General features: G+C 47.7%; 1 protein-coding gene across 1 annotated transcript in view; it reads left to right on the top strand.

Moving 5' to 3' along the window:
* The first annotated feature begins 2,840 nt into the window (after positions 1-2,840).
* Positions 2,841-22,760, top strand: part of HS6ST2 (heparan sulfate 6-O-sulfotransferase 2) — a 144,361-nt gene continuing 124,441 nt past the window's right edge. Inside the window, exon 1 of the mRNA XM_079962865.1 lies at positions 2,841-4,061. Within this exon, the coding sequence (XP_079818991.1) occupies positions 3,523-4,061 (539 nt within the window). The 5' untranslated portion in view covers positions 2,841-3,522. The remainder of the gene's footprint in view (positions 4,062-22,760) is intronic.

The following is a 22,760-nucleotide window of genomic DNA, read 5'->3' as shown; positions in this document are numbered from 1 at the left end:
AATGTATACAAAAACTTGTCAGCAGGCTCCTTTCACACATAACACACAGGCCTCTTTTGTGACACAGCATTAGGCTCCATTTGCAGTACAGTAGTACCTCTGGATGCGAACAGGATCCGTTCCAGAGCCCTGTTCGCATCCTGAAGCGAACACAACTTCAGTTGTCACGATTCACCACTTCCACACATGTGTGTGACGTCATTTTGAGCGCCTGCGCCTGCGCGAGCAGCAAAACCCGGAAGTAATGCGCTCCGTTACTTCTGGGTCGTTGCAGCGCACAACCCGAAAATACTTATCCCGAAGCTACTTCAACCTGAGATATGACTGTATACATTTAAAGCAGCCTCATACCACTTTAAGCAGTCATGGCTTTGCCCAAAGGATCCTGGGAACTGAAGTCTGTTACAGGTGCTGAGAGGTTTTGGGAGGACCCCTATTCCCATCACAGAGCTAAAATTCCCGGAGTCTCCTAGGAAGGAAGATTGATTGTGAAACCACTTCAGGAATTGTAGCTCTGTGAGGGGAACAGAGATCTCTAACAATTGTCAGCACCCTTAGCAAACTACACTTCCCAGGAGTCTTCAGGAGCCCAGCTATCACAGCTAGTATTCATTCATATGCTCTTATCTTTAAAAAATAAAAAGGGGGTGCTGGCATGAGTTGTGGTGGCTTCCTGGCAACTGTGGAATGCTCTTCCCAGGGAGGCTCAACGGGTGCTTTCATTGCATATCTTTGAGCACCAGGTGAAAACATTATACATAACCCTCCAACATTTCTCCAATGAAAATAGGGACATGCTGTTTAATAAGAATAAGAATATTTATCCCCTGCCCCTCTGGCTGGGTTCCCCAGCCACTGTGGATGGCTTCCAGCATACATAAAACATTCAATATTTAAAAACTTCCCTATACAGGACTGCCTTCAGATGTCTTCTAAAGGTTGTATAGTTATTTATCTCCTCCAACATTTCTCTAATGAAAAAAAAAAGAAAGGTTTTGGGCTCCTTTTTTTGGCTTTTTACAGCATTTTTCTTTTAAAAATCGCCCTGGTTGCTATATGTCCGGGTTTCATGGGACATTTTTTTATTGATTCAGCAAAAATCCGACTGGATGCCATTTTGACAGTCCAAACATATGGCAGCCCTAGAAGGCTTCTCTAAATCAGGGACATCCCTGGAAAATAGGGACACTAGGAGGGTCTCTCTCTCTCTCGCTCTGTGTGTGTGTGTGTGTGTGTGTGTGCCAAATGTGCCTTCTGCCTATCTTTCATTATACTACATTACATGTATCACATTGCAGCAATCTGGGCAGCCTTCCCCGCCCGGAGCCCTTCACTCAAAGACCAGCCACCCTCTTGCAACATTTGCCCCCCACCAGGCTCCTGGGTCCGGAAGGGGTGCAGGGAAGCAGCCTTGATGCTTCGAGATCAGGAATGGGGGCCCCTGTGAATGCTAAATGAAGTCATGCTAATATATTTCTTAAAGCACGGAAGCATGGAAAGAAGGGGGTGGGCTTCATTCAACAGCAGAATATCTGCTTTGCATGCAGAAGGCACCAGGTAGCGGCAGGTGGTGGAAAGACTGGTCAGATCTGACAGGCACAATTCCAGCCTAAATGGAAAGTGCACATCCATTTCCCACTTTCAGCTTGGTAAGCGGCAACTGGCTTGATGCAGGAAGAAGATACCTCAACTGTGAAGGACTGATCATTGCTTATTTTAGCTTGTTCCTGCTAATGGTTTGTCAGGGAGCGCCATCCCCTGTATGCATCACGTCTTTTATGGTATGTATTAATTTCACATCAAAATTAGACGACCTCTGATTCCCACAATGAATTAGCAGTCAATGTTTAGGGCTCCTCCCTCCTTGCTTTATGTGTCTATTAATTTTTAAAGTAAATATATCATAGTTAAAGTAAAAACAAGTGGATTGAATATACTCATCCCCCCCTTCAGATTGCTTGAAACACTGGAATGGAAATACATAGCCTTTTGCAAACTGAACATTTCACAACACAGCTCCTTTAAATGACACATTTATTCTGGGTAGGAGTGGAACTCAAATGGAATCAAATCAACTTGATGGGTTCCATGCCTTGGATATGTTTTTTGGGGGAGTGGGAGAGGTTAGCAATATGCCCTTCATCTTGGCTCACTTTCAAAATATATGTTGGAAAGGTGTGAGGAGATATAATAGGAGTACAGTCTCTCTCCCCACCAAATGTACCACCAGCCTTCTGGTGGACAACCAGATGCGCTGACTCACGGTGCCACCTGTAATAGAAAGGTGGCATAAAATGAAGTACATTGCAGGGGGTTGGACTAGATGACCCCTAGGGGTCCCTTCCAACTCTATAATGGCAGTAATGATGTCCTACCAGTAGGCTTCTATTAAGCACCTGCTTGGCCTCTGTGATAAATGGGACTAGATAGGCCTTTGGTCTGATCCAGCAACCAGGCTTTCCTTATGTTCTTATTAGCCCTGATTAATAGAACCTCCATATCCAGAGGAAGTGTGCATCTGAGTGTTGTTACACTCAGCCCTAGTCTCCATTATGCTGGGGACACACTTGCAACTATTGCCCTCCTGGTTTGCTTTTGGGCTTCCTGGTAGCATCTAGTGTTCTTAACCCATACGTTTTCAATTCTGAATTTTAAACCTTGAGACCTTCTGATGAAAGCTGGTGCTGGTGGTGTCAATTTCTTCACCTACTAAGAGAGGCCATTTTCCCCTGCTGAATGTATTCTGGTGTGATCCCTGAGACTGGCCTTCAACCCTAGGCTGGTGTTCTTCAGATCACAGCGCCTGCCTCGTCAGGGATGATGGGAATGGGAGTCCCAGAAACTTATGGAGGGCACCAGGTTGGGAAAAGCCATTGCCAACCCAGGGGGTGGAAACATGGAAGGCAGGCATTATATGTGCGCGTGTGTGAGAGAGGGAAATAAATGATGGCTCTAGGGAAAGGAGACGGCCTTAGAGGCTCCCAAACTGGACGGGGGTGGGGGAGGCCGGAGAAAGCTGCGTAGAAGAGCGACAGTGCCCAGGTCCCCCCAGGACGTGTGAATCTTTCAGCGGCGCCTCTTCCTAGGAGCGATAGGGAGAAACCGCGCCAGCAACCAGGAGAGCGAGGCGCGTCTTTGGAGTGGAGGATCGGGCCACTAAGCCGGTCTCTGCTCCTGCCGGGGTCGGCGCTGCGCTCGGGGTGGGCCCGGCTGCCTTTCCGAGGAGGAGGAAGAGGAGGCAAGCGAGGCGCGGGCGCTCCGGCAGAAAAGACAAAGGCTTTTTCTGAGTGGAGAGGCCGCTCCTGAGGCGGGGACTGCAGCCGTCGAGGGGCGGGCCGGGGGCGGGCGCTGGAGCCGCAGCGGGCAGGCAGAGCGACGGCGTCGGCGGCAGGAGAAGGTGGAGGGAGCCGTTCGTCGGTGCGCACCGGTATGGAGGCAGCGGCGAGAAGGAGGACGGCGGCGACGACGCTGGCGGGGCGGTGACCGGGGCCGTCGGGCGGCGGCGATGCGCCCGCCCCGGCCATGGAGGAGCGCTGGCACCGGGGGCTGGCGGCGCTGGTGATGCTGCTGCTCTTCGGGGGGCTGGTGCTGCAGTACGTGTGCCCGGGTAGCGAGTGCCAGCTGCGGCAGCGCCTGGCCGAGGCCGCCCCGTCCGCCCTGCTGGCGCGCCAGGCCGGCCAGGGAGGGGACCCTTACCGGGCGGAGGACGAGAGCCCTCCGCGCTTCGTGCCGCGCCTGAACTTCTCGGAAGCCGACCTGCTGCGCCGCGTGGACTTCCACATCGCTGGCGACGATCTGATCGTTTTCCTGCACATCCAGAAGACGGGCGGCACCACCTTCGGGCGCCACCTGGTGCGCAACATCCAGCTGGAGCAACCTTGCGAGTGCAAGGCCGGACAGAAAAAGTGCACCTGCCTCCGGCCGGGCAAGCGAGAGACCTGGCTCTTCTCCCGCTTCTCCACTGGCTGGAGCTGCGGGCTCCACGCCGACTGGACCGAGCTGACCAACTGCGTCCCGGCCGTGGTGGACAGCAAAAAGGACGCCAAGCTGCGCCCCACCAGGTGAGACACAGGCGGGGCGGGGGACAAAGCAGGGAGATCCCTACGGATGGAGCGGGCCCATCTGGGGTGGCCGGCGCGTCACCTTACTACGTTCAGAACAACACCCCCCTGGATCAGGCCCATGCCCCGTCTGGTTCAGCAGCCCAGCCGGCCCTGATGGGAAGAAGACGCTGGGCTAAATGAGCAATTGGCCTTATCTGGTGTCCCATAAGAACCAGAGCTCTCCATGGATATAAAGTGAGTGGAGGATGGCAGGCCTCAATCCTGTGCATGTTTACTGTAAAGGAAACCAGGGTCGTCTTCCCATGAGAACCTCACAAGAGTCAGCTGGATCAGGCCAATGGCTCATCTGGCTCAACATTCCCTGTAGGGACACTGTGAGAACAGGATACTGGGCTATAGGGGCCACTAGCCTGATCTAAGAGGCTCTTATTATGTTCTTATGGGAATAAGACCCTGGTTTACATTGCAGTAAACATGCACAGAATTGAGGCCTGCTATCCTCCACTCTCCTTATCTCCATGGAGAGCCCTTGTGATCTTCCTGTTGCCCAGTTTTTGAGTAAAAACCCTGAAGAGTCCAACTTGGTCTCACAATCCCAAGCACACCTGATTTGGGGGGGGGGAATAGTTCCCTTGGTTCCAGTGGAAGCTTCCAGGAGATGCCTGCCTGGAAAGAATTCCCAATCAACATTTATTTTTGAGGAAACTGGGTTAGGATCTGGTGTTCTAGCACTGGCTTCTTAAAAATACACTGGGATCTAGATTTCCTCTTGGTTTCATCCCATCCTTTGCAAACAGAAAATTCCTTGCCTCTAAAAAAACCTATAGAGGGTTAATAATAATACATCTCCCCTCGCCTCATTTCTCCTTTCTGGAGAGAGAATCTTTCGCTCCATAGAACATGTAATCTCTCCAACCCTTTCAATTCTCACTCCAGTGTTCTAGCACAGTAATAAAAGCATTCCAATATTTCCCAGGTATCCTTCCCCCTTCCGGACATTATGATCTGGCAATTCCTCCAGCCCTCCCCCATTGCCCATTCAAGAGCAATTTTATAGTAATCTGTTACCATCTCTGCACATTACAGCTGTCCAGTTTGCGCTTGGGAACCTTAAAGATCCTCTCTTTTTTTTGCTCTGTTCTTCCACCCTCTGCAATTAGCAGGAACCATAAATGCGGGTTATTCAAGTGTATCACGGGTTTTTGTTTTGTTTTGAAGTTGATTTCATTTATTTGGGTAAGCAAAGTCCTCTGCCTTTCCCCGAAATGCATCCTTTATCACCCATTGGCTAGTACTTAAGACTGAGCTAACAATGAAAACAATACCCAACTATTTAGGGTGCCTTCCAGATGTTCCTGGACTCCAAATCCCATCAGCATGGCTGGGATTGATGGGGGCTGTTGTCCAAAATATCTGCAGGGCTCCATGCTGGAGAAAACTGATTTAGCAAGCGGTGGTACCTATCTCTTGATTTTAGGCCGGTTCACACAAGAGATACTAGATCTCAGGCATGTGGCCCTCTGGATGTTATTGGAATCCCAACTCCTATGATCCCCAGCCAGCATGGATGATGGAATTTGTAGGCCAACAACATCTGAAGGTCCACAGGTTCCCCATTGTTCAGTGAGATGATGTTACCAAGCAGGCTCAAAGCCCCAGACACCTAAGGGATTACTGGGCCTTATCTTCACAGCCTTATCTTTTCTGCTGTAAGCTCACTGCCCTTCCTTTGAGCTAATTCTGCCCTCCCACCCAGCTAGATATCTTGCTTTTGGTCCTGTGTCCAAAATAGCATTTTCAGTTCAGTATGAAGTCGCCTCTTTGTAGACAGTGCCGTCTAGCACAAGGCTGGTTGAATGTGTCATAAAAATTGTGTGAGGGTGTGTGTGTGAGAGAGAGAGAGACAGATGAACAGTCCTTTCAGAGTCAAGGTGCTCTTGCAACTTCTCTATGTGCTTTTTCCATCTGTTGATGCTGGTTGTGTTTGAGGAAGGTAGACTCTGCTGAGCCGTGCAAGACCTCTCATTGGCTTTGAAAGTTCATGCTGCACTTCTTTGCTCCAGGGACTACATTTTTCCATGCCCACCCACCTCCCTACTGCCAGTGGGAGCACCACATCTAGCACCTAGCATGTTTGGGATCGAGTAGGGACAGTAAGGGAAGGGAGGCCACACCTTCCTTTGTAAAACATAAAATATGCAGAGTTAATTCTTTTCACTTACTGCCAGAGGTGTTTTTTATTTCTCATTGAGTTTCAGCTTTATTAGCGTCCCCTAATTTCTTCTTTTTCTCAGCCCAACTACAAACATTGCACCTGGAAGGACATGAGCAGCTGCTGCTTGTTAATCCAGGAGCCTTGTCCATCTCAGGAACTGAGATAATGATTTGCTTGGTATTTGCAATTCAAAAACAGAGCCCCTGTTTAGCATACAAAAGACCTATTTTAAATAGTTTAAACAACTCTGGGGCTGTCAACTAATCCAATTTCTGGAGACTGATGGGATAAACTTTCCTGAGGTTCAGGGGTCTCTCCCAGTAATTGAATTTTATGTCTCTGCGTTCTTTGTTCCAGGGTCCTTTGCATTGGCTGCCTGTTTGTGCTTTTGCATGACTGGTCTTGGTCACTGATAGAAAATACCTTCTAGTTTTTTGACTGGAGACCCAGGGAGAGAGCAGTAGCAGGAGATTGTCTGGGGTATATCCTGAGTTGCTCTGAAGTGTGAAATGCCTTGGGATCACAAGCACAACATGCACAGATCAGCTGTGAACCAAGGAAACCACTGAGTCCCAGATACTCAGAGACTTGAGCTGCATATGAATTTGGGACAAGCATATACAGTACAGAGCTTCTTTGTGTGTGCAGCGGGGGGGGGGGGGGAGGCACAAAGGAGGGAAGGGTGTGTGGGTGCATGATACAGGGCTAAGAGGCACAGCAGAGATCCATCCTAAAATGGCTATTTGGAACAAAGGGATGTGCAGGCTGTGTGGCTTATCTTCAGCAGAGCTTTCAATAAAGCTTGTGGTTACGGGCAGCTTTGTTTGTGACAGCTGTGGAAGGAAGGCCTGTGGTTTGTGGATAAATCCAGGAGACGATCTCTGCTGCCTTTTGGGGGCGTCCTAGTTGCTTTCAGTCACATACAAATAGGACCAAGTTCTTCTGCAAAAAAATGGTTTCTTTTCAGAAACCTTTCTCAAAAACAGCTACTCTGTGGCTTTTTATCCAGGGGGTTCTTTTCTCTCCATCTCTCTCTCTGTGTTCAAATCTTTCCTTATTTCTTTTAGGTCTCTAATCAGACCTGAAAGCCGCTGTGTTGATAAAGCCACTGAGGTGCGCTTATGAGCAGAGTTCTGATTTTTGAGAATCATCTGCAAATTTAGTATATTTTAAATCTTTGCTCTAAGAAGCAAGGTGACTTCTCACTCCTGAACTGGGTTTGGGTTTAAGTTTGGCATCTTCTGGTACTTGAAATTTCTAAATATGTGCAGTCATTAAAAATGAAAAGAAAAGCCTGAACTGCGATGATAAGCTGTGTTGCTGATAAGGGCATTTGTTCCCATTCCAAACAGTGCCTTGGATGCTTTTAAAAAAATACTTGATTGCAGTAATTAACAATTTGATTTTTAAAAAGCATTTACAACTGTGATTATCCTAGTATAGGCAGGGTAAACATGAGGTAGGTGGCACAAAAAGCAAAACTCTGTGGTTCTGTGGCTGCCAGACACAATTCCTTAATATTCATTCTGTTGCATGCTATCTGAACCATCAGGTCTAAGTACAGATTTATGTGAAACTGGTTGTGTGTTGTCTTTCTCAAATTTCTTTCCCACCAGTTAATGCCACACTGCCATCTATGGTGAAGGCTCAAAATCATTACCCTTCTGCCTGTTTTCATTCCAAGATGAGACCCCAGTCTTGTTTGTCTCCCCCATCCTTTCCTTTGTCTCTCTGTGCGCCTTTTGGAATTCCATTCCTTTCTCTCCTTGCAGGGCTGCATGCATCTGAAAATCCCTTTAGAAAGAAAGAATCTTAACTGTGCTCATTCAAGACCCTGGATCCTTCTTTTATTCCATCCATGTGCTTGGTAGACTTTTATAGGCGAGGCTCCAGGCTTGTTGAACTGTTCCAGCCTCCTTGCCCTTACCCTAAACCTGACTCTTTGTAAGACAGAGAGAGATCCAGTTTGGGAATCTGGGTGGCCAAGCAAACGTGGATCAGCAAACGTGAAGTTGGGGATCTGTCTACTGTAAAATAGGGAGGGTTTGCAGTGTGGCACTGTTTCAAAACCTGGTCTAATCCTAAGGCTAGTTGATGTTTCTTTCTGCCTTCTGCCCTTATTTCCATGTGAAGCAGGCCAGAGATCAGATTGGGGGGGGGTCCTGTTATTCCATAGAAGACCCCAGGCTCAGCCTGCTTCATTCATTCATTCATTCATAATTGTATTTGTATGTCACTTTTCCACAAAAAAGAATCATGCTCAAAGCAGCTTGCAGCAAAGGAAGCAGGAAAGCATCTCAAAATCAACCATTGCAAGGAAAAAATCACAATAACATAATAAAATGACTGCATTATAGCAAGTATGAGAACATACATTAAAACCCAACATTCCAGTGCTATAAATATAACAAGATTACATTAACATCACATTAAACCTCCTGGCTTGTCGATTTAACCTTGGCCCTAGAGATGCCCCTTCTGTGGTGTTGCTCACAGTCATAGAATCATAGAATTATAGAGTTGGAAGAGACCACAAGGGCCATCGAGTCCAACCCCCTGCCAAGCAGGAAACACCATCAGAGCACTCCTGACATATGGTTGTCAAGCCTCTGCTTAAAGACCTCCAAAGAAGGAGACTCCACCACACTCCTTGGCAGCAAATTCCACTGTCAAACAGCTCTTACTGTCAGGAAGTTCTTCCTAATGTTTAGGTGGAATCTTCTTTCTTGTAGTTTGGAACCATTGCTCCGTGTCCGCTTCTCTGGAGCAGCAGAAAACAACCTTTCCCCCTCCTCTATGTGACATCCTTTTATATATTTGAACATGGCTATATTTGAACATGGCTATCATATCACCCCTTAACCTCCTCTTCTCCAGGCTAAACATGCCCAGCTCCCTTAGCCGTTCCTCATAAGGCATCGTTTCCAGGCCTTTGACCATTTTGGTTGCCCTCCTCTGGACACGTTCCAGTTTGTCAGTGTCCTTCTTGAACTGTGGTGCCCAGAACTGGACACAGTACTCCAGGTGAGGTCTGACCAGAGCAGAATACAGTGGCACTATTACTTCCCTTGATCTAGATGCTATACTCCTATTGATGCAGCCCAGAATTGCATTGGCTTTTTTAGCTGCCGCGTCACACTGTTGGCTCATGTCAAGTTTGTGGTCAACCAAGACTCCTAGATCCTTCTCCTGCAGTGACCTCTCCCTGATGTGGCTCCTGTCTCCAGTTAACAGTCTCAGGTATCTGGTGAAGGGGGAAGCCCTTCTCTGCCTGTGACCCTGCAGGGCTGCTGCAAGTGAGAGCAGACCAGGAGTAGGGAACTTCCAGCCCCCTTGGGACCCAGTTTGGCCCACCAGGTCATTTCCCTGCAATCATGGCCATCCAGCCACCAACTGACATCACATGGTGGCATCAGCTGATGTGCTTGGAGGACAGGGTTTAATCCTGCATTGGCAGCACCACTCTGTTCCCAGCAGGATTTAATCTGTGCTCATCATCCTGCCTGTGTGTTCATGCGCATGCCAGTAACGGCCAGAGGCAAAAAGTGGGTGGAGCAAAAGATGTGACCTGGAGGCAGACACAGGTACACCCACCACCTCCATCAAGACAAATAAGTGGCGTCATCAGAGCTCAAGGACACATTCCAGCCAGGCATAAGCACATGCGGGGGGGCGGGGTGTGAAGCAGGGGCAGCGAGCGGTGTGGCCTGGGGAGAGGGCTGCCAGCCAGATACAGAGGGCTGCCAGCCATATTTGGCCCCCAGCCCCAAGGTTTCCCACTCCTACTTTACACCTTTAACAATAATCCAGAATTTTTCCCTCCCCCCCCCCCCGCCCCGTCCCCATGGCTGCTTAGTTTAATATCTAGCCAGCTAAAGAGTTCTGGAGAATTAGGGAGCTTGCAACATTTTGGTTGGCCAGGTATTGCCCTCCTGTGAATTTTGGATTTTATTCTTTATGCGCTGACTTTTGCTTTTCTTGTAGAATCCCTCCTCCCCCCACCCAAAAACAACAACCCCTAAAACAATTTTGATGTCTCTGTACTCATCCTTTTTAATAAAATAATTGCATAGCCCTCTTACTAGCTGCGGTGATAGCCTCCTCCCCTGGAAATAATGTCTTCTTGATGAGCAATTATTGTGATTGCAGTTTGTGTGTGCTAAAAAAGGAAACCTGGGTGTGAACATCATTCTCTTCCCTCCTCCTCACACCTGTTAGATGAACTTGTGCTCGGTTTCTTTTGTGCTGTCAGTCTAACAGCCACCAGCTGGTGAGGGATTAGCCAAAGTTCTTTCTGCTGAGATCAGGCAGAGATAAAACACAAAAGAGCTACAGCATTGGGCCTCCCTTTCAACAGATCTTCCAGGTATCATACCATACCTGTATTCTCATGTTAGTTGCTAGCTTTCCCTGACATTCTTTCTAAAGGATGCTTTCCTCAGCCTAGTGCTCTCCTGATCTATTGGAGTACAACTCCCATCAGCCCTAGCCAGCTCACTTGCTGATGGACATTATAGTCTAAAACTTCTGGAGAGCACCAGGTTGGGGAAGGCTGTTCTAAAGCTGCAATCCTAGACACTGAGAGTAAGACCTGTTTGACACAATGGGGTAGACTCGCTTCTGCCTGCAAGGCAAGTGCTCTGCCTCTGAGTTTTTATACTAATGGGGCTTCCCTTTTTATACTAGTGGGGATACCGTTAAGATTCAGTGAGTGGCTAGGAGCAGAGTGAGCCAATGACCCATCTAGCCTGACATCCTCTTCTCATGGTGGCCAACTATATGACCCCATGGGAAACCTTCAAGCAGGGCTTGAGCATAAGAGCCCTCTCCCCTCCTGCGATTTGCAGCAACTGTATTCAGAAGCATTGCCGGCCTTTTTTCAGCCAGAACTTGCCAGATCTAAGTTCTGGCACCTCTTGGGTGGGTGACAGTGCCATTCTAAGAAAATGAGGGAGGTGTCCACCTCTGGCACCTCTTTTTCTAGAAAAATAGCGCTGAGCATGGCCATCATGGCTAGTAGCCGTTGATAGCCTTATCCTCCACAAATCTGCCTAATTCTCTTCTAAATCCATCCAAGCTGGTGGGCACCATTGCCTCTTGTGGGAATGAGTTCCATAGTTTAACTATGCTGCATGAAATTCTGTCCTGAATCTTCCATCATTCAGATTTGCTGGGTGTCCCCAAGTTCTGGTGCCACAACAGACAAAGACAAACATGCACCACTTTATAAACTTGCATGTTCTGCCAATGAAAACTCCAAATGCTGCCACCTTTCTCTTGGGGGATTTGCTGCACCCCCTTATTCATTTTGGTTGCCTTTTTCTGAACCTACAATGTCCTTTTTGAGGTGGGGTTGACAGAACTGCTCACCGTATCCCAAATGCAGGCTGCGCAATTGATTTGTATGGCAGCATTACGCCAGCAGTGATGAATTTCTGTGAATATTTTGGTTCCCTTGTGGTTTCCAAAAGGAAGTGAAGCATTGACCCCAATTCTTTTTCACTGACACTCCTCCCCCAGTCCCTGAAAACAAAGGGGTTACTACTTTGGAACGGCTTCTACAACCAGGGTGTCAGGGTACATGGCAGAAACCCAAGCAGTGTTAGCCTGGGAATTTCCATCTCCTTTGAAACAGTCCTGTGTCTGGATGTCTTAATCCCAAATTAGTACTGGTCAGTTCATTATGGGAGACTGGATTAGGGAGAAAATGTTACTTTCCTGGGTCATTTGATTGACTCATAGACACCACAGAGCTCCTGGCGAGGAAAGCAGAAAAAAACATCCAGGAACAACAACAAAAAATCCAAACACCTGGGCAAGAGAGTCTGAAGGAATTGAGAGCCTTCCCAGCCTCAGCTAATTATTATGGAAAGCATCTACCTAACTTGTCTGTAGCAATAAATCCAGGGTCCATGTTGTAAAGAAGAGAAAAACGAAGCAACAGGGACCTCTGGAGATACTCGCAATGGTGTTTGAGGCAGGAGTGCATAACAAGCTATATTGGAGGCTTTCCAGAAACCATTGACTCTTGCAAATGTCCCTGTGGTTTAAACTGAGTTTTCCTTTAAAAACCAAACACGCACAACTCTGTTATCCCTGGCTCTCTAGCAGTCAGGGATGGTGAACCGATGGCCCTCCAGCTGTTGCTGGATTGGCTCCAAGCGGCAGGGCCAATAGTCAGGGCTGATGGGAGTAGCAGTGAAGCTACATCTGGAGAGCCATGAATTTTCCCACCCTGTTCTAGGTTAGGGATTCCTAATCTGGGCCATGCCTCTTTTGAATATAATGGACCACTTTGCCACTTATGAGGAAACACCCTGGAAGGATGCTAGGAGGTATATCTGGAATATTTATTGGCTGCTTTTGTTGTTTAGTCGTGTCCGACTCTTCGTGACCCCCTGGACCAGAGCACGCCAGGCACTCCTGTCTTCCACTGCCTCCCGCAGTTTGGTCAAACTCATGCTGGTAGCTTCGAGAACACTGTCCAACCATCTCATCCTCTGCCGTCCCCTTCTCCTTGTGCCCTCCATCTTTCCCAAAATCAGGGTCTTTTCCAGGGAGTCTTCTCTTCTCATGAGGGGGCCAAAGTATTGGATCTGTCCTTCCAGTGAGCTTATTGGCTGATACAAACAAGTTAATGACAGAGTTAGTGGCCAAGTTCCTCTTTTCTGCTTAAATGTCTCATAAGGGGGTACACACACTCTTAATTGCCATTTGTATTTCATGTTCCTCCCCTCTGGTATCATACTGTGCTTTAAGAATAAAAATGTGATCATTAAAACATACTCTTACTTAGTTTTGTTTTAATGGATCTGTGACTCTATAATATATGATTGATTGTAGTCCTTGGGCCACTGGTGGTTCATGGGCTTCATTCAGGTGGCCCAGGGCATGCGGCCCAGTGGTAGGAACTCGGATAAATAAGCTAGGCTCCAAATGGCTCCTTAAACCAGGGTTACAGTTGCCAAAACAGAATGCCTTGTTGCCATTTTGGGGCTGGATGGCTCGAAATTTGTATTTTTCCATAGGACCCTTTGGTTCCTGAAATTCATTCTGATTGTGCAGATAAAATATAACAAAGAGAATTCTATAGGATGTGCTGCTAGTGTGTGAAAACAGTCAAGATCGAAGGATGCCCAGGCAGGCACTTCCAGATGGTGGAGACATTTGGCGCCCAGGCATCTTCACTTGGTCACAAGTGGCTGAAATTTGCACCTGGCAAATTTCAAATAGTGGGCATGCCACCTATAGTGATTTTTAATTGTATTTTTGTTCCTTCTTTTATATTTTTTATTTTATTGCATTGTATTACACTTTAAATTCGGTGGAATGCAAATTGCAATACAATAAAATACTCTAAAATAACCAGTGAAGGTGCAATTAAAAATCACACAGCCTTTAGCATAGTGCATTATGTTTGCTACAACATGCAGGAAAATCATTAAGCAGTCCGCCAAGTTGGTTAATGTAATGGTTCTAGGGGTTGCTCGTGCGTAAAATCGGCGCCACACCTGGCTGGGTTGCCTGAGTGAACCCTTTCTGTCCGGACAGCCACTCACCCGTGGCTGTCTCAATCGTTGGCAGAATCCATCAGTGGACGTTTCTTGAACTTCTTCCAGCAAAGAAGCTTTTGACACCTAGTCTCCGCCCACTCTCCCTGCGCAGAAGCCTTCTGCGCAGGGAGGGTGTGGGCAGCGGAGGACCCGTGCTCTCCCCGCTGGTCTCCGGCGAGGAGTCATGGAGCCACCTCGCCGATTCCCCCATCTGCCCCCCCTTCTCCACTGGTGTTACGCTGATTTCCTTCCCCAGAAGATGGGCTGCTTCTCTCCCTCCCGGGACGCTCTCCGTAATCCCTCTGGAGCCCTCCCTCTCCCTCTGGCTCCAATGGCAGTTCCCTGACAGTTAATTTTTAAGACCTCCCAGATGCCATTGCTGTGGTCATGTGTCTGTCTCTGGAATTGTAGCTGGATTTTAAATGAATACTCAGCAGTCAGTCATAATCTCCTGGACTTCCTTTTTTGACAGTAGTGAAAGGGTGTGTGCATGTAATAGCTTTTAAAAGCTACTTCAGTTGTCATGGGTGTTTTCTCATCCTGGAGGTAGATGTCATTTTAATAGACCTTTCTCATTGATAATGCACATGAGTCCTGTGGAGAGGTGAGTGTGAGGAGGGGGGAAGAGACAGAAGACTCGAAATGACAGTAAAGCAAAGAAATGAGCAGCAGTCAGAAATCATATCTCTGCTGGGACATAACTCAAGCTTTTGCTTTGGAATATTCTGCAGTTCCCAGTAGATGTCATACCAGTGCTGTCTGCATAAGTGACTTGTGCAATTAGGGAGAAGCTCATTCATGCTGAGTCAGACCCAGTGGTCAGTCTGGCTCCATATCGTCTGCACTGACTGGTAGCAGCTTCTCCAGGATTTCAGGCAAGGAGTCTCCCACAGCCGTACTTGGAGACTCCAGGGATGGAACCTGGGACCTTCTGCATGCAGAGCTAAGGCCATTCCAGTGAGTCTACTCTGAGGATGACTTAGCTAGATACAACCTCCTGGACACTCACCCACATAAAGCCCATGTATATGAATACTCTCAAAGTCCAGTCACTTTGTTTATTTTGGGTTGCTTGGTGGAAATGCGTTCACCAGTGAAGAGTCAACAGTGATAAAGTGGACAGGCCAGCACTTATGTGCAGGAATTCACAAGATGGCAAATACATATCTAAAACCACAAATAAAACCTTAAAACATCAGCGTTTAGAACTGTTGACATTGTACTACAAACACTCTAAGTTTGTCTCCTGGTAGAGAACTAAATGAATAAAAACTCAACCAGTATTCAGGCAAGACAATACCCTTTTTAAATTGACTTTACTGCAGTAAAGGACAGCCCCATACAGTGATGGGAACTGTAATAGTCACAGGGTTTGCACAGCTGTTACTATATGCCTTCTCACAAACAGCAGAAGTCCTATTTGTTACATAATTACTGCCATGTTGTCCATTACACATCAGCAGTGACATAACATTTTCAGAAACTTGTCAAGTTAACCGTTTAAGTTGGCCAGTACAATAAACTAACCTTTGATCAGGACAGTAAACAGAAGGAGACTGCATAAAAAGTTAATCTTTAAAGCTAATTGGACAGATTCTCCACCCTCCCTATCTCTGATCTGTATGGAAGGAGCATCTCTTTGAGATTCGTGGAGGTCATTCTGCCTCTTCTGTAACTATGTTCAAGCTAATACAGATTTTTGGAAGCAGAATATTAGGGTGCAAAAGCATTCCCTTCTCCAATTAAACACATTTCCATCACAGTGTGAGCAGACCAGGAAACTATGGTTAGCTTGGGAACAATCAGTGGTTTGCTATCTTGATGTGCTTCAGTGTTGCTAAGTGTGGAAACGATGCCTTATGAGGAATGGCTAAGGGAGCTGGGCATTTTAGGCTGGAGAAGAGGAGGTTAAGGGGTGATATGATAGCCATGTTCAAATATATAAAAGGATGTCACATAGAGGGCATCTGCTGCTCCAGAGAAGCGGACACGGAGCAATGGATCCAAACTACAAGAAAGAAGATTCCACCTAAACATTAGGAAGAAGTTCCTGACAGTAAGAGCTGTTTGACAGTGGAATTTGCTGCCAAGGAGTGTGGTGGAGTCTCCTTCTTTGGAGGTCTTTAAGCAGAGGCTTGACAACCATATGTCAGGAGTGCTCTGATGGTGTTTCCTGCTTGGCAGGGGGTTGGACTCGATGGCCCTTGTGGTCTCTTCCAACTCTATGATTCTATTATTCTATGTGGTTTCTTGGTATGCTTCAATTCGGAAACTACTGTTATAGGAAGACTTACTGACAATCTCATCTCCCTGAATGTGAAAGAAGCAACAAGGGGATTAGCAATCTTGGACCTGATCTTCACTAAAAGGGAAGGACAGTAGCAGCAGAAATCTTGGTAGGAAGTGACCACATCCTCCAGGGGTTCATTATGCAGAGGAAAGGAAAAGCCAAGTGTAATTGGACACACACTCTGGACTTTAGGAAAGCCAATTTCAAAGAAGCTTAAGGAAATGCTGGGTGTGATCCTGCGGTCAGAAATACTTAAAGAGAAGGGAATTCACGGTGGATGGGAGTTTTTGAAAGGTGAGACACTGAAGGCAGAACTACAAACAATTACAACAAGAAAGAAAAGTAGGAGTCACCTAAAGAAACTGGTGTGGTTGGCTGCATAATGAGTGTTTAGATATAAAAGGGGGTTGTATAAGAAATGGGGCAAATCATGAAGGAAGCGTTTAAACGAGTAGCCAACACTTTCAGGGAGAAGGTCAGGCAGGCTAAAATTCAGTATGACCTGAGACGTGAATTCAGACCTCTAGGGCCTAATGAGCTGCACCCAGGGGTACTTAATAATAATAATAATAATAATAATAATAATAATTTATTATTTATACCCCGCCCATCTGGCTGGGCCTCCCCAGCCACTCTGGGCGGCTTCCAAAAGAATATTAAAATACTATGATACATCAAACATTAAAAGCATCCCTAAACAGGCCTGCCTTCAGATGTCTTCCAAAAGTCTGGTAGTTGTTGTTCTCTTTGACATCTGGTGGGAGGGCATTCCACAGGGAGGGCGCCACTACCGAGAAGGCCCTCTGCCTGGTTCCCTGTAACTTGGCTTCTCGCAGTGAGGGAACCGCCAGAAGGCCCTCGGTGCTGGACCTCAGTGTCCGGGTAGAACGATGGGGGTGGAGACGCTCCTTCAGGTATACTGGACCGAGGCCGTTTAGGGCTTTAAAGGTCAGCACCAACACTTTGAATTGTGCTCGGAAACGTACTGGGAGCCAATGTAGGTCTTTCAAGACCGGTGTTATATGGTCTCGGTGGCCGCTCCCTGTCACCAGTCTGGCTGCTGCGTTCTGGATTAGTTGTAGTTTCCGGGTCACCTTCAAAGGTAGCCCCACGTAGAGTGCATTGCAGTAATCCAAGCGGGAGATAACCAGAGCATGAACCACTCTGGCGAGGCAGTCCACAGGCAGATAGGGTCTCAGCCTGCGTACCAGATGGAGCTGGTACACAGCTGCCCTGGACACAGATTTAACCTGTGCCTCCATGGACAGCTGTGAGTCCAAAATGACTCCCAGGCTGCGCACCTGGTCCTTCAGGGGCACAGTTACCCCATTCAGGACCAGGGAGTCCTCCACACTTGCCCGCCTCCTGTCCCCCAGAAACAGTACTTCTGTCTTGTCAGGATTCAATCTCAATCTGTTAGCCGCCATCCATCCTCCAACCGCCTCCAGACACTCACACAGGACCTTCACTGCCTTCACTGGTTCTGATTTGAAAGAGAGGTAGAGCTGGGTATCATCCACATACTGATGAACACCCAGCCCAAACCCCCTGATGATCTCTCCCAGCGGCTGCATGTAGATGTTGAAAAGCATGGGGGAGAGGACAGAACCCTGAGGCACCCCACAAGTGAGAGCCCAGGGGTCTGAACACTCATCCCCCACCACCACTTTCTGAACACGGCCCAGGAGGAAGGAGCGGAACCACTGTATGACAGTGCCCCCAGCTCCCAGCCCCTCTAGATGGTCCAGAAGGATGTTATGGTCGATGGTATCAAACGCCGCTGAGAGATCCAGCAGAACTAGGAAACAGCTCTCACCTTTGTCCCTAGCCCACCGGAGATCATCAACCAGTGCGACCAAGGCAGTTTCAGTCCCATGATGAGGCCTGAATCCCGACTGGAAGGGATCCAAATGGTCCGCTTCTTCCAGGCGTGCCTGAAGTTGTTCAGCAACCACTCGCTCAATCACCTTGCCCAAGAATGGAAAGATTTGAGACTGGGCGATAGTTGGCCATCGTGGCCGCATCTAAAGATGGTTTTTTAAGAAGTGGTTTAATAACCGCCTCTTTCAGCGGGTCTGGGAAGGCTCCCTCACGGAGGGAAGCATTCACCACCCCACGAAGCCCATCGCCCAGTCCTTCCCGGCTAGCTTTTATAAGCCAGGATGGGCAAGGATCAAGGAGACAGGTGGTTGGTTTCACTCGTCCAAGCAGCCTGTCCACATCCTCGGAGGTAACAGATTGGAATTGATCCCATGCAATTTGACTAGACAGGACTCTAGCACTCTCCCGCCCCGGCCCTTCTCCCACAGTGGCGTCTACCTCTTCCCGAATCTGAGCGACTTTATCTGCAAAAAACTTTGCAAAATCGTTGCAGGAGATCATGTGGCCCGTACTGGGCCCCGATGTAGCAGGTGGTTCCGCTAAATTGCGGACCACCTGAAAAAGTCTCCTGCTGCTGTTTTCTGCAGATGCAATAGAGGCGGTGAAGAAAGTCTTCTTCGCCGTCGCTACCGCCACTTGATAGGCTCGACATTGAGCTCTAACCTGTGTCTGGTCAGCTTCAGAATGAGTTATCCGCCACCGGCGCTCTAGCCGTCTCAACGATTGTTTCATTGCCCTCAGATCCGTGGAAAACCACGGGGCTCTCCGGGCTCCATGCAATCGGAGAGGGCGCTTCGGAGCCAAACAGTCAATAGCCCTGGTTAACTCCACATTCCAGCGGGCCACCAGGGAATCAGCTGAAAGGCCATCAACATGGGATAAAGCATCCCCTACCACTCTCTGGAAACCATTTGGATCCATTAAGTGGCGGGGGCGGACCATCCGAATCGGTCCCACCTCCCTGCAGAGGGGAAGGGTTGCGGAGAAGTCCAGTTGCACCAGGAAGTGATCTGACCATGGCACTTCTTTTGTTTTACTTTTAGTTAGTGTCAGGTCACCAACATCCGTAGAGGTAAACACCAGGTCCAAGGCATGTCCGCGGCTATGGGTTGGGCCAAACTTATTCAGGGACAGCCCCATGGAGGCTATGCTTTCCATGAAGTCCCGAGCGGCCCCTTGTAAGGTCGTGTCGGCATGGATATTAAAATCCCCTAGGACAACCAAACTAGGCGTCTCCAGGAGAACATCCGCCACGACCTGAAGCAGCTCAGGCAGGGAATCCTTGGTGCAGCGGGGAGGTCGGTACACCAAAAGGAATCCTGTACTGCCCCTATTGCCCAACTTCCAGAACATGCACTCAGAGAACTGGGTCTTCCCAATAGGACGCCTGGTGCAAACTAATGACTTCCTAAAAATCACTGCAACCCCCCCTCCCCGCCCACAAGGCCTGGGTTGCTGTGCGTAAGAGAAACCTGGTGGACAAGCAGCGGCAGGAACAGGCCTATCCTCTTCATTCAACCAAGTCTCTGTTACACATGCCAGGTCAAATCCTCCATCCATGATCAGGTCATGGATGGCAGTGGTCTTATGAATCATTGACCTGGCATTGCACACCAGTACCTTCAGGTCATGAGGGTATCCCTTGCTGATTCTAGTATCCATCTGGTCAGGACCAGACCTGGAGGCAGGGATAGTCCTCAGACAACGACTAAACCTGCCTCCTCTGTAATGACATGGTCTGGTCTTAGCATAACTCCTCCTCCTACCCGAGATCACTGAGATCGGTTGTCCCAACGCATCCCCCCCTGTGGAACATGCCGCAGCCATTTTGTTGGCTGGGACCCACTCCCCGGCAGCCCTGACCCCTCCCCTTAAGAACAAAATAAGACCTTAAAACAATGAAAACAAAACAAAAAAGAAACCCCAAAAAACAAAAAACAATACAAATAAAAAACTGTAAAAATTACAAATCCATCAAAATCAAACAAATTCCCAACTAAACATCCATCCCACCCCCACCCCATCCCTGCATATACAATAATAATAATGACAATAATAATAATAAAGAAATAAAAAGGAAAAGGAAAATTTTAAAACATTTTAAAAAGAACTCTGCACCCCTCCGGATCCCCCTGGGCCGCAGCAGCAGTGACAGCAATCGTCCCTGTGAGGCCTTTCAGGCCCCGCCCCGGGCCAGATGGTGAGTGGCAGGAAGGAGCAGGGCCCTCAGACACCCACGCAGGAGAGTCCTCCTGGGCAGCAGAGCACAGCAGCCCTTATGGGGCTTCAGGCCCCGCCCCGGGCCAGATGGTGAGTGGCAGGAAGGAGCAGGGCCCTCAGACACCCACACAGGAACTTGCGGGTGTAATCTCAGAGCCTCTGCCAATATTCTTTGAGAATTCTTGGAGTGCAGGGGAACTGGAGGTGGGAAAATGTTTTTCTCGTTTTCTGAAATGAGGAAAAGAAGACACAAATACCTGAAAGGCTGTCACGTGGAAGATGGAGCAAATGACAAGAAATGAGATTCCAACTAAGCATCAGGAAGAACTTTCCGATAGTGGGAACTGTTCGGAAAAAGGACAGAATGTGGTGGACTCACCTTAATTGGCTTTAGCTGCAATTCCTGCATTGCAGGGGGTTGCAGTACATGACCTTGTGCTCCCGAACAAATTCTACGGTTCTGCTATATGCCGGTCCTTATGCCAAGATCCCATACTCTGAATATCACCGGTGACAGTCCCACAGGAAAGAATAGTGCATGTTTAAAATGATGTGGAACTTCAGTATGTGTGCTGGATTGGGGCCATGTTTTCTCCTTTTCCAGGTTCTGATTGCTGAGTTAATTATTTAGTGACACCTTTTTAAAGCAGCTCCGTGATGTTGGTGAAAAAGTCCTAAATGTTTTGTATCTGTATACAGCTCTGAAAGTGTTGGTTTATAGGAAGATACATAGCTGACTGCTCCAAGCTAGCACAAATTATTCATTATGTTTCATTTCATCCAATCTGTCATTTGTGCCAGTCCTTGTTTAGCAGAGGATGATTTCCATGCATAAGCAAAGCTTTCCGGTGCTCAGTAAAAGCAGTTTTTCTGTACATCAAGCAACAATCTCTGCCTTTCTGGGATATTATAAATTTTAAAATGGTACTATAAATGATTGCTTGCAATGCTATTGAATGCATCTAAGCTTCTGGGGGAGATTCATATTTATAACTTGTGATCTGTTCTGAACTTGGCAGTATGTTATATTGAATTATCAAATGTAGGGGAGAATAATGGGTGAGTTTTAGGAAATGAAATATACATAGGTGGAGGTGTCATGAAGTTTTGCTGTGTAGGTTTTGCCTCTGTGCTGCATTAGCTGAGGTTAATTTGCTCTTTATTCATTTAAATCAGAATTGTTGGGAATCATGTTTGCCACTGATGTAAATGGGCATCAGAGGAAGGTATTAGTAGACTTGATTGCTTTTTAAATTTGACTACCAGAGGTGCTCTGGTATGCTGACGAGAATTGCTCTGTTTCTCGCAAATGGCACAGCGCCTAATGAATCACTTCAATGTACTTTCCTGAAAGAAAGCAGAGCAATTTAAATGTGCAGTGCCTTGATTTACATCAAATGGATGAGGCCTCTGTGTGCCATCCCTTGCATTAATTCTAGTTTCTCCAGCAACTATAATAATAAAGGCAGGGCTTCAGCACAGCATCCACTCAAATTAACTCATGTAGATCGCTGCAGCTTTACATGGAAATGGTGAAGTTAACATGCTGTGGAGAAGACTCCATCTGTATCTGAAACTCTCTTTTAAAAGAAGTAGCATGTTGGATGCATGGGGGTTGGGGGTGTTTGCAGGAAGCTGTGCAAATAGTGGTTGTCTGGTGTGCCACACCCTTTGAGAACCACTGGTCCAGCCAGTCTCAGTTGTGGTTTGCAACCAGTTTTGGATGGCGGTTCCCTCCTCCTACAGGACCAATTCTGCAGGTTCCCCTGGGTTACTTGCAGAGGTGGCAGAGACTGCCTTTTAACCGCTGAGGTTGGTACACCAACAAGGACCCTATCTAGGGAGGGAGGGCCTAGCCTCTATGTTACCTTTGCACTAGACTAGTGACCGCCAAGGATAACTCAAGTCCTTAGGCTACTGTAAGGCACTTTGTGAGGGGCTGCCTTTGCAGATGGTTTAGCCACTTCCTGTTGTGCAAAATGTGAACACTCAGGTGTTAGCCGGGTGTTAGGCATGCACAGCACCAATTTTATACCAGTTGTATGAGCAGATGAAAATGCAAGTCAGCTCTGGGTTGGAAAGGCAGCTGCATGTGGAAGACAGGATTCCCACTCCCATCAGCCTCAGCTATTGTAGCCAGTGATCAGGGATGATGGGAATTGTGGTCTAACCACTTCTGGAGGGCAACATGCCCACCCCCACAACACTTAATAGTTTTGAGCCAGGCTATCTGAAGGAGTTCCATTGGCCATACAAACCTGCCCATGCTCTGAGATCAGCTTTGGAGGCTGTGCTTCTGCACCTGCCATCAAGGCAGGGCCTTTTGGGTAGTGGGACCCTCCTCCAAGTAATATGGTTTCAGGAGAGGTTAAAGGGGCATTTTAGATTCCTAAATCTTTTTATTCATTTAGAAAATGTAGATCACTCAAATGAAAAAGTTTTGCAAGCAGCGTAAACATAATATTGAAGATATTGTTGTTTAGTCATTTAGTTGTGTCCGACTCTTCATGACCCCAAGGACCAGAGCACAGTCCATA

Source organism: Podarcis cretensis (genome assembly GCF_951804945.1).
Source record: "Podarcis cretensis genome assembly, chromosome: Z".
NCBI classification, from domain to species: Eukaryota; Metazoa; Chordata; class Lepidosauria; order Squamata; family Lacertidae; genus Podarcis; species Podarcis cretensis.
Note: the sequence above shows the minus strand (reverse complement) of the source record. Positions and strands in the feature narration are given on the sequence as shown.